At 41.3% G+C, this 17,034-nt stretch overlaps 3 protein-coding genes across 3 annotated transcripts in view; 2 read left to right on the top strand and 1 right to left on the bottom strand.

Annotated features, from left to right (window-relative positions):
• LOC131243989 (putative receptor-like protein kinase At3g47110) overlaps positions 1-4,078 on the top strand; it is a 29,867-nt gene extending 25,789 nt beyond the window's left edge. Inside the window, exon 2 of the mRNA XM_058243650.1 lies at positions 3,574-4,078. Within this exon, the coding sequence (XP_058099633.1) occupies positions 3,574-3,992 (419 nt within the window). The 3' untranslated portion in view covers positions 3,993-4,078. The remainder of the gene's footprint in view (positions 1-3,573) is intronic.
• On the top strand, positions 1,411-2,089 carry LOC131243990 (probable LRR receptor-like serine/threonine-protein kinase At3g47570). Its single transcript, XM_058243653.1, has one exon. It carries the CDS (start codon positions 1,512-1,514, stop codon positions 2,067-2,069), a length of 558 nt encoding a protein of 185 aa, XP_058099636.1. The 5' UTR covers positions 1,411-1,511; the 3' UTR covers positions 2,070-2,089.
• Positions 4,079-8,863: 4,785 nt separating the features above from the next.
• On the bottom strand, positions 8,864-10,050 carry LOC131243988 (small ribosomal subunit protein bTHXc). Its single transcript, XM_058243649.1, has 3 exons — positions 9,862-10,050; positions 9,691-9,758; positions 8,864-9,177 (listed from the first exon to the last, which is right to left on the bottom strand). Exons 1-3 carry the CDS (start codon positions 10,019-10,021, stop codon positions 9,043-9,045), a joined length of 363 nt encoding a protein of 120 aa, XP_058099632.1. The 5' UTR covers positions 10,022-10,050; the 3' UTR covers positions 8,864-9,042.
• Positions 10,051-17,034: the final 6,984 nt, after the last annotated feature.

Genomic DNA, 17,034 nt, shown 5'->3' with positions numbered 1-17,034 from the left:
GAATTTACTTCCATGGAGTTTAATGATTATTGCAAGGACAAAGGGATCATCAGGCACAACACAGTGCGCCACACGCTCGAGTAAAACGGTGTAACTGAGTGAATGAATGGGACTCTCCTGGAGAGTGCCAGATGCATGTTAAGTTATGCTGCGTTGCGCATGGATATATAGACAGAGGCCGTTAACATGGCTTGTTATTTGGTGAACCGATCTCCTTCAATGGCAATTGAATGTAAAATTTCAGAGGAAGTATGGAGTGGTCAAAAAATCGACTACTCATATTTATGCATATTTGGTTGTGAGGCTTACTCTCATGTACCATCAATTAAGAGAGATAAGCTAGACCATAGAGCCAAAAGGTACATCTTTGTTGGCTATGGCATTGGTGTGAAATGTTACAGGTTATTCAACAAGGTCACACGCAAGGTCATCACTAGCCATGGCGTCAGATTCGATGAAAGCTCCCTATTTCACAAGAATAATCAAGAGGAGCAAGAGGAACCAGAAAAGGTGATCATAGACGTCCAGATTGACACAGATGATACTCAGGCTGAGACAGATGCAAAGATAGAGGTACAGGATCAGGTGGAGCAGCCACTCTTGAGAAGGAATCCCCGTGATCGCAGGTTACCGGCAAGATACAGGGACGACTTTAATATTGCATATGCTCTCATTATAGATGAGGGAAAACTTGTCTACTATTCAAGAGGCTCTTGATGAGCCTGATACAGAAAAGTGGAAGGTGACTATAGACGATGAGATGGACTCGTTACGCAAAAATCACACATGGGAGTTGGTGGAGCTTCCTGTGGGCCGAAAAGCGATCGGATGCAAATGGTTATTTAAAAGGAAACATGATAAATACAAAGCTAGATTGGTAGCAAAAGGTTACACTCAGAGAAAAGGAATCGACTTCACAAAAATATTCGCGCTGGTGGTTAAGCAGGTGTTTATCAGATTCGTGTTGGCACTGGTTGTTCAATATGATCTTGAGCTGAAACAAATGGATGTCAAGACTACATTCTTGCATGGGGAGTTGAAAGAACAGATTTATATGAAGCAACCAGAGGGCTACGAAGTTAAAAGGGTAGAGAAAAAAGTTTGTAGGTTAATGAGGTCGTTGTACGGCCTAAAATCTCATTCTTCCCTCCTCCTGAGACTTGATAAAAGCCCCCCGTCCACCCCTAATTCAGCTGTCCCTCTTTCCCCAGGCTCCGATCTAGGCGAGTGAAGGCTAGAAGTTAACCTCTCACCTTACTTTTCCCTAGCTGATAAACCTACCACCACTCGAAAGCCTAGTTCCGTGGATCAAAACCTCTTACCAGTGATGGCAGCTGATCACAGAACAGGGCAAGGTTGTGGACTGCCATATGAGGAACACTCTACCTCCACGACTTATTGGTGTGGTTTTATTTGTAATTGTAGCATTGTGTTTCTTGGCCACTCTTCATTTCATAAGAAAGTCCAGAAAGAAACCTACTCCAGACTCCCCTTCAGATGACCCATTTTTAATGGTTTCTTATGCGGAGCTCCTTAAAGCAACAGATGGGTTCTCTTCAACTAATTTGATTGGTGCCGGGAGTTATGGCTCGGCGTTTAAAGGAATTTTGGATCGCATTGAAAAAGTTGTCGCCGTGAAGGTACTCAACCTTCAACAAAGAGGAGCTTCCAAGAGCTTCATGACGGAATGTGAGGCCTTGAAGAATATCCGGCATCGGAACCTTGTCAAGATCATAACTTCATGCTCAAGCATCGACTTCAAAGGCAATGATTTCAAAGCTCTAGTTTTTGAGTTCATGCCTAACGGGAATTTGGAGGAATGGTTGTACCCAATAGCAGATGGGCAGCATCAGTTGAGGAATTTGAGCTTCATTCAAAGGCTAAACATAGCTATTGATGTAGCTTCTGCATTGGATTATCTTCATCATCATTGCCAAACACCTATTGCTCATTGCGATCTAAAGCCAAACAATGTTCTTCTTGATGAGGACATGAGCGCTCATGTAAGCGACTTTGGGTTGTCGACGTTTCTTTCCGAAACCTCGGATAATCCAACAAGCACTGTTTAGATAAAAGGATCTATTGGATATGTTGCTCCAGGTAATGCCTCCATCCATCTTGCTTACTATTTTACCCGTTTGAAACTTGCTCAATAGAGCCGTTGCTAGTTTTATATGATTTTGTTTAGCCTATATGCCGACTCAATATCACCAACATGTGCTGCCCCACTGGACCCACATGCAAAGATGTGCTGGATGATCAGAACTGTCCATGTTTTGATGATGCCCCAAATGGGAAAGAGTAAGAAACTTATGCAGGATACATGGTTCTGACATTTATTGTGTAATTGAATGTGGAACGCTGAAAAGAAAATTCAGTGGCTGACAATAGATAAATGGACTCGACAGGATCATTTCTTTCAGTATGACAATAGATAAATGGACAGGATCATTTCTTTTATATGCCGGATCCTGTCCATTTATCTATCTCCATTTAGTGTGATCCTGTCCATGATCAGGCATGTCAAAGAAATGATCCTGTCCATTCATGGAGATTTCAAGACAGCCATTGGCACCAACTCTTTCAGTTCTAAGTCGAGTCACAGGTCAGTCAAGTTAAGCTGAGTCACCCCATATTTTCAAGTCTGACTTGGATACGAACCAGATTGGACTCGGCGAATGAATGGAGACATTAAATCCATGAATGGAGACATTAATTGGAGGAAAATCTCCAAACTAACAGCAGCCAGCATGGTTTTTGGGCCTTGGTCTATACAGGGTGGCCTTTATATGTTTGTTTTCACGTCTTACCACCACAGCAACTTATCCTGTTCTCAGTAATTTCTCCGCCCAGAAATTTCTGGGGAGATTTTTCAGAGGTTTTTCTCTGGATAATAACATGAAAAATCTGCGAAAAATACATATGTATTTAAAATCTAAATATGTGTTTATATTACAAATTCTTGAAGGTTTTATATGATAATTTCATAAAAATAATATTGCGATATTTTAAAATCTGCAAGTAAAATGAAAATATTGGGGTAATATCATTTAGTGCATTTTTTTTTGTGACATTTTGTCCCACTGCTTACCACAAACTAAAGCAACTCAACTAGACAACTTCCTCCTAATAAATTTACATAAATCCATCCATATAGTTATCTATAGCATGTACATATCCAGTACTCTAATAGATTCAAATTTTCAATATGGAACAAAAATGGGTGGTCCATGCTCCCAAATTCTCCCAGATTGGATGATCTTAACGATTTCATCTTTGGACTTTAATTAGAGTGGGAACATTGCCACATTTTCTCTATCAACTGTCTATTTATTGGAGACCTTTTGAAAGGTTGAGAACAACATATCCATAGAGGAGAATTTGGGTGCATAAACCATGAAGAACATTGAGGCTCATAATATCAACACTTTGGATGACTGAAAATAAGCCCTCTTCATACAAACTGAAGCCTAAACAGTCTGGACACTCACTCATGGACCGAAAAAACATATAATACCTCATATTTAAACACTTTGTACCATAAATGAGCACCGAAGCATTTCCCTTTTGCAGAATACGGTATGGGCGGTGAGGCGTCTACGCATGGATATGTGTACAGTTATGGTATCCTTGTGTTAGAGATGTTTAGAGGAAAGAGACCCAGCGATGACATGTTCAAAGATGGTTTAAGCCTCCATACATTTGCTAAGATGGCTCTTCCTAAGCATGTGATGGAGATTGCAGATCCTTCATTGCTTTCAGAAACAGGAGAAGAACAAGGAGCTACCACTAGCCTTGGGAATAGCAGAAACGCGAGGAGTAAAATGCATGATTGCTTGGTTTCAGTAGTCAGAATTGGAATTGCATGTTCTGCAGAGTCATCAAGGGAACGAATGGAGATGAGAGATGTTGTCATGGAAATGTTTGCTATTAGGGATGTGTTTCTTGGGCTTAGGTTCCAGAGAAAGACAAAAATTAAAAAGGTGAAATAGATGTTGAAACTTGTAAGCATCAAGTAGTGTTTGTATTTTAAGTGGACTAAAACTAGTTATATAAAACAGATGAGAATTACTTTCTTTATCCTGTAATGAAGAGATTAGTAAAACAGATAGGAGCGTGATGTTCCCATCACTGTGTAGGAGACTCTTTTGTCAATGAGCCATGCCCATGCCAATTCATGGTTTGTGGGAATCCCCCATGCACAGCACATCAAAGTGGGATCGCACAGGAATCCCAATTTGGATGTGCGTGGAGAGTCCTCAACGTCAATGAAGAAGGCAAAAATCATCTAATGGAGATCAATTCCACAACAGAAATCCCAGGACTATGTCAGAACTTTCTCTCACAGATCATGAACCGCAACGGTCTCAGACTCCACACGAATCTGTAGCCTTTCCATCTCCATACAGCAGATGCAGGTAAAGTCCTAAAGGACTTGGTTCTCATCAAGCACTGCTGCTTGTTTCTTCTCCTACTCTTATTAAAGCTGTTATCTAATATAAAACCACCATGACCATCCAATTCCAAACCATCCTCCCTCAATTGGAATGTCTCCACACCAGTCCACTGCCAGGTCTCTTGAATGCTTTCATCCACATCAGTGTCACACAGATATATAGGATTCGTTATGGGCAGCCTGCTGCATTCATTAAAATGTGCAGACAGACAAGCTTGCTGCATATCAAGTAATCTCCATAGAGGCATGCGTCCATCTTTCATTGGACCTGGTAAACGGCTACTTTTGCCAGACAAAGAGAACAAAGAACGCGAAGAAGCACTGGAAGAAGAGAAAGAGAATGATGATGAGGATGAAGAGAGATACCAGGACTTCTGATAGTCGATGATCTGCCTCATCCAGTGCTTTTGAGCCTCTGAGGTGATGTCAGAAAGGGACTCTTCATCTTCTTCTTCTGTTATCTCCTCCAACAGGTTTTGAATTGGGTTTTTTCATAGCTGGAAGAATACTAGTTTGTGGAAGACAAGACATGAATGCGTTGTGTCCTGTCCCATGTTCTTTCAATAGAAATCCGGGAAAGGAAACAGGAGGCAGAGAGGCCCAAAGCCTCCCCATGAAAGAAATGCCATGACACCCACAATGAGGAAATTCATACTCTCATTGTTTTCTATGAGAAGTTCTTCTTGCCAGATAAAGAAAGTAAGAATACAAAGGACTCCTGCCATGTTTCGGAATTTTTCAATATACAATGCCTGTTGTTCTGATCGGAATAAAACAGAAGTAATTGTTGAACTGTAGCAGTTAATCAGAGGTACTGACTAGGAGAAGCTTTCCCCGTCCAGCCATCAAGCTAGCAAGAGAAACAATGGCTGATGGTCTATGTTTCAACATGCATGTGAGGCTCAATTGATAAGCGAACCAACTTCTTCTGGGGACCAGAGGATGCTGGTGCTTGAACCACCTGATGAATGGCACAGATCAGGCACAAGTGTGCCTGGTTGGCACATGTGCGGAGAAAGGTCTAGTAGAGGTATTAAGGCACAAGAAAATAACAGAAACCTTAGATTATACCAAGTCATTGATACCTAAATCAGAATCAATCATCTGTACATGCAATTCTATGGCATCACAGACATTATCTGTCAGACATTGGTAACACAGCTAATCATCATTGAACCATATCATTCAGCAAATGCAATGTAAGGAATTTCTTCTTCCTTCAGAAACACCGCCAATTCGGGAGAAATAGTGACAATGCCAAACATCCAAGTGCCCCAGCAGCTGAAAGAGTCGGTCTACTTTTTTTTCTTTTCTTTTTTCTTTTTTTTTTTTAAGTGGACTCTTGCCACGAGAAATTCATTCAAATTTGAAGATGAAACTACACCTTCGGGCAGGTCCCAACAAAAAAATAAGGACCACGCCTATCATATACACCCCAACAAAACAGGCACCCTGTGCCAGAAAAAAGAAAGAATAATAAAAAAATAAATAATAAAAAAAACCCCAAGACCGCCTATCTAGTAGAGCTACACGTGATGCTCCTAACGGAATTTCTGAGCGCCCCTAAGCCGATTTCATCTAACCTGTACAGGCCCCTGATGTAGTTTGGGAGAGCATTCACGTTGTCATACACCGTATCAATCTGGCTCATAGCTCCCGCCTTTGCTAATCCATCAGCTGGGCCATTCCCTTCTCTCAGGATCAGGGAAAAGGCAAAGGTACACCTGCTCTTCAAAGAGGAGATCCGAGTCCACCAATATCTCCATCGCCAAGTCGGTGAGGACCTCCCATTGAAGATATCAGCTACACATTTCGAATCTGATTCAAGCAGAATCTGATCATAACCAAAATTCGCACAGAGAACCATCGCATCATACAGAGCGCGGAGTTCCGCTCTATTATTTGTACCTGTCCCGTATGCATGAGAGAACGCAAAAAGGAAAAACCCAGCTGGGTCCCTGCAAATGCCGCCTCCCCCAAAGGGCCCAGGATTACCAAGGGCTGACCCGTCCACGTTTACCTTCACCCATCCCGCGGTTGGTCTGGACCATTTAACAATCTGAGACATCATAGTAACAGTGGGCCTAACCGGAATGCCTAGACTGTGGAGGAGGGAGTTAACAAAAATGGAGGTGGGACTGGTGGCAGGGAGGTTGATCTTTAAATTTGTCAACCACCATTTAACTCGAGCCACAACTTTGCCCACCGTGGGGCTAATCCCATCGAACCTGGCTGCATTCCTGGCTTTCCAAAGTTCCCATAAAACCAAGCAGGGCGTGATGCGACGTAATCTGAAAGATGAAATGTGTGGGAGCTGAACATTCCACCATGAGTTGAGCCTGTCGCTGACTAAAGCTTGGGTGGGGATATGGAGATTGAATAGAGTGTTGAACATTGCCCAAACCTTTACCGCTAGTGCTCCAGATAAGAAGAGATGAGAGATGGTTTCTGGTTGTGGGGTGAACTCATCGTGACCTTCGCAGCATATGCATTTTGACACCAAAGAAACGCCCTTTTTTTGGACTTTAACATCGACTGGGGAGGCTCCCAGGATCAGCCGCCAGATGAAAATAGAGATTTTCGGCGGGATGTCGACACTCCAAATCTTCTCACCCTATGATTTTTCCTGCCCTATGGACCTGCAGATACTCCAATCAGATTTAACTGAAAAACAGCCCGCGCGGTTGAATGGCCAGAACAATTGATCAGGCTCTTCGGAGATGCAGAAGCCCCCTGCGTTGATATGCTCAGCTACCTCAACTGGAAGGAGGCTGACAGTGGGAGAGCACATGTGAAGCCCGTCATGGTGGAGCACCTCCCGAATTTTGAGCTGATCGAGCTACTGGGGAATAGCATGGGGGACGCAGTCAGCGAGTCGGTCTACTTAAATTGAAAGACTGCAGCATAAGAAGCATTCAGCCCATGGAATAATGACAATCTCAATTTCACCGCATCCCACACATCCATATCCTACCTCCCTTATGTAATAAAATAAAAATAAAAATAAAAATAGTAAACCTAGAACCCCTCTGAAACTTGCCTTTTTTTGAGTCCCTGCTAATGTCTGCGTTGTAGAACATCCAACCTTCCTGATTCAACCAGAACTCGGACAGTACCTAAATCACAATAGCTCTAAGAGCTCTAATTTTGGAATGAATAGGAATAAAATGAGCCTGTATTCTGTTTTTATTTTATTTAATGGCAACAAAGATTTTATTGAGGGCCTGTGATGTAGGCCCACTGTAGGGCCCACCAATGCATAGGCCAACAGCCCACAGTAGGACCCAACATGTGCTGATTTTTTAACTGTTTATTTGATTTGGGAGCCTAAATCAATGATTGCAATTTACAATTTTATGAAGATATGGGGGATGATTTAAAGATGTGATTGAAGATATGAGGGGGATGTGATTGAAGATATGATTTAGAGATGTAATTAGGATTTTCTATATTTGCTTTTACTATTGGCCCAAAGTTGGGTGGGATTTTCTATATTTGCTTTTACTATTGGCCCAAAGTATTTGGGTGGAATTAAAAAAGAAGAAGAACAACAACAACAACAATAATTAGGAAAAAAATTAAAAGCCTACCTTGTGTTTTTATTTTCTCATCCACCTAAATGGGTATGCAGAAGCATAATTCTAGATTTCCTGAGAAGAGAACCATGGGCTTTTCAATACACAAGTCTCCTTATATTGAAATGACCTTTTTAAAAAAATTGAATAAAAGAACTGATTTACTCCGGCCTTAGCAGCAATGAAAAGGTCAGTCAAATGCAATAAGAAGATTTAGTATCAGTAATTCATCAAACCAGATGGTAAGACCAGTAAGCTATAAAACTTCTGCAAAGAACTATATATTGAAAGTCATGACTGATTCATTTTGATGTTCAATTGAACAAAATTGCAATCATACCATTCATTATATATATATATATATATATATATAGAGAGAGAGAGAGAGAGAGAGAGAGAGAGGTGGGGGCAGCACAAATCAATTTGTTACACTATCTAAACCCCTAATTGTGCTTATTAACATTTCAAGTCTCCAACCCAAGGTTTTAAATCGGTGTATTGGGTATGGTATCATTCACCACCGACACGACCCTGTAATGCCCCTGCATCAGACTATTTCAGGATGATACATGCGAATAAAACTGCATTGTTCACAAGCAATACATACCCATTTTGAACAATACTTGAAACCTTGCCCCAACCTGAAATGTTATTACTAAATTTTGGGGGCAAGCCCCTCACTATGAAATCAGGCTAGCTCACTTTGGTCATCCATTTTTATTTTTATTTTTATTTTTGAGAGAGATTTAAATAAACTATTTTTTTATTGAATCGAAATATTGACATTGGATTCAATAAAGCATCCAACAGCACCCAAACCACATCCGAAACCTAGTGAGAAAATTTCTAGGAATGATGATAGAAATCTCTTACAACAAATAACATTGCGAAAGCTTCAAATCGGGAACTAACATCCATTTCACATAAGGGAATGCTATTGTTTCAAAGAAACCAATATCAAGGTTCCAAAATTAGTTACATTCTTGATAAAAATGGAACAACACCAGCTCCTTAACTAGAAAAGAGAGACTCATCAATTTCTATCTTGACAATCTCTCCATCATCAAACTTATCTTTCCTGGGGCCAGAAGGAGGCACTGGGACCCTCGGAGGACCTCTTCCCTTCTTCTTGTTCCGCGGCCTCGCCTGATCAACCATAATTCCAGAAATAAAATAAAATAAAAAGGAATTTTTTTTTTTTTTTTTTTTAAAAAAAACATCAAGGCCGTGTCAGGATACGCAATCAAACTAAAATGCAGCAATTCAAGCAGAAACAGCTAGTCTAGAGGTTATCCCCCAAACAGCAACTCTGAACTTGAACAGGGGGACCACCCATTTTGCTCATTTCCTCTATATTCAATTGAATCATTGCAATTCAGCTCAAGTGAGCATCCAAACTCACACACCCCAGCACAACAATTTCAGAACCCAAAAATCATCAAGGTTGTAGTTGGATGCACAATCGAACTAAAATGCAAAATTCAATTCAATAAAGCAGAAACGCCCGGATATAAAAACGGAGAACACGCCCAATTTGCTCAATTCTTCAATATTCAAAAGAATTATCGCAATTTGGTTCAACTGAGCATCCAAACGCTTGCGCCCCAAAAGATTGAAGAAAATCTGGAAATGGAAAGAAGGAAATGTGAGGGAGCTTACGTTTCCAAATGAATGCTTGAAACGTTTTCCTTTAGCTGTCCTCTTATCGCCTCTACCACAGTATATTACTGAAGAAAAAAGAAAGAATGAGAAAGGGAAGAGATAGAGATAGAGAGAGAGAGAGAGAGAGAGAGAGAGAGAGAGAGAGAGAGAGAGAGAGAGAGAGAGCACCTGAAGGGAAGGTTGGAGGAGAGGAGAAAAGGCAGAGAGAGGCGGATGTAGTGGAGAGAGAGACTCCGAGGATTTGAGAGCGAGGGAATGCGAGTCGAGAAGAGGAGAGGCTGAGGGATTGAAAGGCCATCGGCAGCGCTCCCACCGTTAAAGACGCCATCTCAACTGAGAGACTGAGATAAGAGATAAGGCCCGTTTGCACTTTTATATTCTCAAACAACACGGGCCTTTACAGGCGCGAGTGGGTCGGGCAGCTTGTGACCGTGGATGGGTTCAGGCAACTAGGGCTACTTCTGCCAATGGATCCTGTAGGTCCGTGGCCTAATTGGGCTGACCCCCTTTGAAGTCGATTCAGGCTAGCTCAGCCCAATTTTAGTTTAAGGGGTCGCATCGGTCTGTCCCGGACTTGATGAATTTCAAGTGAATTTGATCAGGTCGTCACTGGGTAATGGGCCATAGCTCCAGTTTTAGCTACATTTGTTAGGACTTTAGTAAATGGCTTGGGCTTGGGCTGATCCCACCTTATAAACCTACACTCTGCACCAAACAAAATACTTTCTAATTCAAAGGATCAATAATAATTGTTATGGGAAAATCTAGGCCACTCAGCTCAGCCGATTGAGCGGCCACGCCAGGATAGGTATACTCCAACCCCAATTGAGGAAAGCACAACTCGGCTAGTTGAGCGGGCTTGTCATAGCAGGCCGGATGACAATGGTCGATGAGCTAAGCATTGGCTCGGTAATAGCTCGTCTATCCCGATCTGGTCATAGCAACTAAAGTTCGACTTCCAAGTTTTTTTTAGAGCTTTGACATCAACCTGAAACCCGAAAGAAGTCATTACGCGCCTCATCCGATGACTCCGACCAAACCCTTGCCGACAAGCCATCAGGACCGGCTCGTTTATGGGTTTGGATTGTTATAGGTAAGACCTATATTATAAGGTCGGCTCGGATGAAGCTGTGTCCTACAATTATGCCTAAAAACCAACTGCAGTAACGCATGTCTGGAGTAGTATTCGGTGCAGGATCTCAGGGTAACGGCTAACATCAGTGCACGCATCAGTCTGGCTAAACGACATAGATCGTGCGAGGAATGACGGACACGTTCATTTCAAGAAAAAGATATAAATAAGAGAGATATCTACAAGGACAGCTACGCAAAATCTCTCACCCGAAATCTACCCACGCTACTTAGACCCAGATTCCTAGCTTGACTTGGGCATCGGAGGGTCCCCTGCTCTAGTCAGGGTCTCCTTTGTCCTTCCCCTGTGCAGGTTTACAGGGCTCTGCGCTAGTGTTCGGAGCTTGGCGAGGGTGAACCAGATTTCTACGTTAACAATAATAATAATAATAAATTAATAAAAAGCCAAAAAAAGCAACTAAAATGTTAAGACATGAGTAATAATATGAAGGAAAATTGTTTGGGGGTTGTCCATAAGTTAGTGCAGATTTTGAATGAGAAAACTTTAGGTAGTGTGGCACAGAAAAACTATTGTTGTATTCCATAGATGGGTTTTTAAAAAAATAAAATAAAATAAATAAATAAATAAATAAAAACCTGTTTCAGCAGGTTCACTGCCCGATATGTAAACTACTCTCATCTAAGATGTGACCATTGCGCACTGGAAAACTATTTTCGCATCCCATGCCACATGCCTTGCTTTCTGCTTGGCACTCTCAAATGGCTTTTATTTAGATATTTGACTTAGGAATGTGGCCGTTTGTTGATCGTATCCATTGGCTAACTCTTAGTTGTGGTTCAGCTGCGTTGCTAGGCCGCTCTCTGATGGAAACAATCTTGGTTGTCTTAGATGGGGAGGACGTCCCCATAAACTTATTGGGTGAGAAAACCCAAAATTTGTACTTTTTATCATCTTTGTCAAATGAGTCAGCTATGTACGCTGTATGATAAATGACTTTGAAGATGTTTGTCACACATATGTAACTAGGGACTAAATGAGCATCCAAGGATAAAAGGATCACCTTCGACGGACATATATCTGCATTAACAATTTGTAAAGGAAAGCAGAGGTGCTGATTGTGGCTGGAGACCCAGTAGAAGTAAGGAAATCGGATTGCGTACTGAGTTACTCAGTACGCTTTTATCTCACTGAGTAAACTCAGTTGGGACCATTGTGAATGTATGTGGTTTATCCACACCGTCCATCCATTTTTCAGGATAATTTTAGGCGTTGATCCCAAAATTGAAGTAAATCCAAAACTCAAGTGGACCATGCCACAGGAAAGAGTGTGGAATAATGATTTCCACCGTTGAAACCTTCCTAGGGACCATAGTAATGTTTATTTTTCATCAAAGCTGTTCATATGATCACAAAGACATAGATGAAGAGAAAACACAAACATCAGCTTGATCCAAAACTTCTGTGGCCTCTAAGAATTTTTCAATGGTAGAGGTTCAATAAAATTGTTCATGTGGTGTGGTCTACTTGAGCTTTGGTTATACTTAATTTTTTGTCTCAAGCACTAAATTTATCCGTTAACATGGATGAACGGAGTGAATAAAATAAATAAATAATTGTGGACCCCACAAAGTTTACTCAGTACGCTAAGGATACTGAGTTACTCATTACACAATTCACTTCTAGAAGTAAGACTTGAGTTACGGTTTTTTCTTTTTTCTTTTTTAATACTTACCTTTCTTCAATTGCAATGAATGTATTTATAGGATGTTTAGATGGTTTCAAGACTTGAATATTCTAGTGAGATGCTAGATTTGCCGGTCGACGTGATCCTTAAGTAGAATCGTGTTGAATATTTCCTTTGCTGGTTCGAAGCGAAATTATTTATGCGCTTTCCGTTCCGCCTCTGGTCAAGTTAATCTGATCAGCTCGAGAAATGATTCCCATCGTTGAGCTCTGCCCTTAACTAGTTCAGCTCAGAGTCGGCCCATGGCTAATTATCTGTTGATGTCTTATCAGCTCAGGAAGTTCATCATAATATTTCAATCAATCTAATTTTGAGGCATTTTTTCTATAATTGATTGCATTCTCCGTTCGGCTGGCCAGTTCGATTTCAACCACAACAGGTATCATGCCTTTAGATGCAATTTGCTAACTTTCTTCTAATCCCTCACTCAACAAAATAAGCATTACAAAAGCCCAATTGCAGAAAACTGTAAAGGCAAGCTTAAAAACCCCTTTGCAGAAACCTCCCTTAGAAGTGTATCCAAACCGGAAAAGAGATGCGTAAACTAATTCTACCACAAAGGGGAGTTTGTGTGATACTGTGGCAGTTCATATGATGCTTAAAAATGTATAAAGGTGTACATTGAACTCAAAAGGCTAAAAAACTGTAGAAACCACTTTCACTAAGTTGCAGTCTGAAGATGAGACTGGTATAAAAGACCTGACCTATGATTGGAGTACACTTGTTTGTTGAAATAAGACTTAGATTTTTATTTATTTTTTTAATTCTAACCCTCAAATGATTTGTCCACCATTCAATACTCAAACAAGCTAGTAATATAATTTTTTATTCACGATACATGGAAGAGAACAGTTGATCCATTAGAACAGAATAATACAGTGGTAACAGCTGGCTCTAAGCACTTCTTACTCTTTGTTCTTTTTAAAAGTGATTTTAGAATGTCAGAAATAATTTCTAAATGCATACATATCATCCATTATAGAGTATTAGAAATTGAGGTTATCGCCTTTTAGCTAATTGGTAGAATATGAACTAAAATGAGATGGACTCATTTTCTAAGCGGCACCCAAATAAGTTCTAATCAGAAATCAATTTCTTTCGAACATCCCAAACGCAGAACACACTCCCCCTCTTGCATGGGTGACCCACCAACATACGGTGCTAAAGGGAGCGGATTCGATGCGGCCGGGCCTCATCCAACATGGTGTGGCTATGACCATAGGCCACCTTGATGTATGTATTGTATATCCACGCTGTCCATCAGTTTTTCAAGCTCATTTTAGTGTATGAGTTAAAATATGAAGCAGATTAAAATCCCAGGTGGAACACACCACAGAAAACAGTGGTGATTGACCATTTAAAAATTTTGTGGCCTACAAGCTCTGGATCAAACTGATATTTGTTTTTTCCTTACATCTATCTTTGTGTGACCTTATCAAAAGGTTGGATGACGTAAACATTCCAGTGGGCATTACGGTGGGCCATAGGAAGTTTTTAATGGTGGTCGTTCAATCATCTGTTTCCTATGGCGTGGTCCACCTGAGTTATATATCCATTTCATTTTTGTCTTCATGACCTTAAATAAGATGGGAAAACGGATGGACAGTGTGGATGTACAATACATACATGATGGTGGCCCCACGGTCACCCCCGCACCATGTTGGGTGAGGCCGGGGCAGCACCTAATACTCTGCTGGTGCTAAAAAGCTCTGTTAGCCGTTCTGGGCCCACCTCCACAGAATCTAACCATGGATCAAGGTATCTTCCAGCAACCCCATTGATGTCATCGGCGGATTCGGATACTCCCACGTGGCAGCTTCCTCATGTGGCACGTGGATATTAAAGTAGTAGGAAGAAAGGGATATGTGGGTGGATGTTTCCCATGCCGTTGGGTGTAGTTGAGCATCAGTGATGTGAAAATATCAAAGCCTCTTTTTGAATTATGAAGGGAAAAACCACGTTGCGAATATAACCGTCCATTTCTATGTATGGCCCACCTAAGACATCCTCAAAAGTCAAAAAGTCATAGTAATTCCCAACAATAAGCCACATTTACTATGCTCGAAATTGGATTTTTCTTATGGAGAATCTAACAATAACGTATATATAAACCACAGCAATCTCCCTGTATTGTTTCAATTTCTCTACGACTTCATCAAAATTCCCAAGCATGTCCTTGCTCGCACCTTCCTCCATCATAGCCTCTCATCTCAACCTCTCTTCCCTTGAACTCTTTCACACCTATCTCCCAAGGCCTAAAGGTACGGAAGCCATGCAATGTCATGTATCATACTCTCTATTTTATCTTAGTGATTTACCTCCTTACATGTTGCACACAAGCATGGGATATGGCCGTTCATCTATGGACCTTTGCTATAAATGGACCATACCCCAAAAGTCACACTGATCATATGATCTTTATGAATGGGAATGAACGGTTAGTCTGGTAAAAATCCGTCTAATTGGTGGCTAGGATTGTTCAACCATTGCGATTCCTGAGGTCTTACCCATCTATAGTCAGGTCCAAAAGATGAGTGGTTTGCGTCACCTAGTGGTGGCAATGGGTCAGGTCGATCGGCTTATGGATCAACAGCCCGACCCATTTCTGTTGTGGGCTTGGGCCAAGCTAAATGGGTATTGGATCGGACTCGGGTTAGAAAATGTGGTTTGTTTAAGTAAATGAAACGGGCTCGGGTTGAACCCTACCCAAACCAGGCCAACCTGCCCATATAACCCAACCCTCCCACATGACTTATGAATAAGTTGGGCCAGATGACCTGATGGAGTCCAAAACCTGAAACAATTAATAGATGATTGGCATAGATGCATACAGTTTGTATATATCAACTACTTAGGCAGGGGTCATATTCCATCCATAAATTGGGGTGTGGCCATGCCGGGTTGGGTGAGACCGGTCGAGAACAACTAACCCATTTACAGTTAAACGGGTCAGGTTAGGTCAAGCTTGGACTCGATGAATTTAAGGTTAGGTCAGGCCATTGGGTAATGGGTTGCGGGTTGGGTTTGGACCACTTGGGTCCAGTTAGTAAACAGGTCAGGACCACACCCATACCGAACCTGACCCATTGCCACCCATAGCTATGAATGTTCCATGACTAACAAAATGACATTTCTATTCTTTCTTCTTCATTAATACATATAAATCTCTTGCATTCATGTCCTTATAGGTGAATTTTCAAGCAAGGCTGCAGTAAGGAGAAATAAAGGGACTAGATGTGGCATGTGCAATGACCATGTTCGGAAACGGAAGAATGCAGCGGCATTTTTTGATGTGGATGGGACGATCTCAGGGACTAATGTTGTTGCAGCATATTTTTCGAGCCGAATTAGAGAAATCCCAATCGCTGTTAGGTTGTTTTGGATCCCATGGTTTGCATTGTCATGCATTGTATATCTGATTGTTGACCGGATGGATAGGACCGCATTCAATCATCTCTTCTACTCCTTGTCGTTCAAGGACAGATCAATAGCGGACAAGAAAGACATTGCCCGAATAATCTACGAAAGTTATTACCAACCCAGGTACGGCCAGTGATCCAGAGTTCTCCTATCATGCATAGATTCAAAGAGTCCTTCACTGAGTCAAAAATCGTTCTTTGGATTCTGATTGATTTCCACTCAGGCCATTCAATGAGCTAGACTCGGTCGAGTTTTCATATCATAGTAGTTCGATGCACGTGGTCTAACAGCAGTTAAATGCAACTCGCAAATATGAGTGGTGGTCAGGACCATTCATTTGGTGGGCTACCATGTGGAGGAACCACTGCCAAAAGCGGCAGTGATTGGACGTTGAATCGAAAGTGGACGATTGCTTTAGCCAACAGCAACCACAGTTGGCATTTTGGTATCTGCCCAACCAACACGGTGGGCCACCAGATCAACAGTCCTGATCTCCACACGTGATTACCTCATGTAGGCGAGTCGGAAGATGCACAGAGCTAACAGAAGTGAACTGCTTGATAGCATCTATCTGGAAATGAGGTAACCAGCTGAACCGAGTCAACTCAGCCGACTTCCCAAGTAGTAAGGGAGCCGGCTTGAATCTTTGACCACAGCTTCTTATCATGAATCCTAAGACAATGATGACTCAAGTTTTCAGCCCTCACAAGCGGGGCAAAGGGATTAAGTAGAATCCATACCATTGTCATAAACTATCTCATTGCTAGACTTAGTGTGGTTTATCACATCATTATTGATACATATACTTATTTATTTATTGAATTATATTGATATTTTTATATTTGAGTTTATATACATAAATGTGATTGTTTCATGATAATATATATAAATATTCAAATTGGCCATCGTGATAAGATGCGACCAATATTCATCAATTAAAGACCTGGTCCACTTCCCATGTAGCGTAGCCGTAGACCATTGTCCAAGTAGGCATAATAAGATTAATGAACATTGAAATGCATGATATATATACACCTCCACCTAGATTGATTTATGAAATGATTAGGAGTTGTCATGGGACCAA

The sequence above is a fragment of the Magnolia sinica genome, chromosome 4, assembly GCF_029962835.1.
Source record: "Magnolia sinica isolate HGM2019 chromosome 4, MsV1, whole genome shotgun sequence".
NCBI classification, from domain to species: domain Eukaryota; kingdom Viridiplantae; phylum Streptophyta; class Magnoliopsida; order Magnoliales; family Magnoliaceae; genus Magnolia; species Magnolia sinica.
The sequence above is the reverse complement of the archived record's forward strand: the minus strand, read 5'-3'. Positions and strand labels throughout refer to the sequence as shown.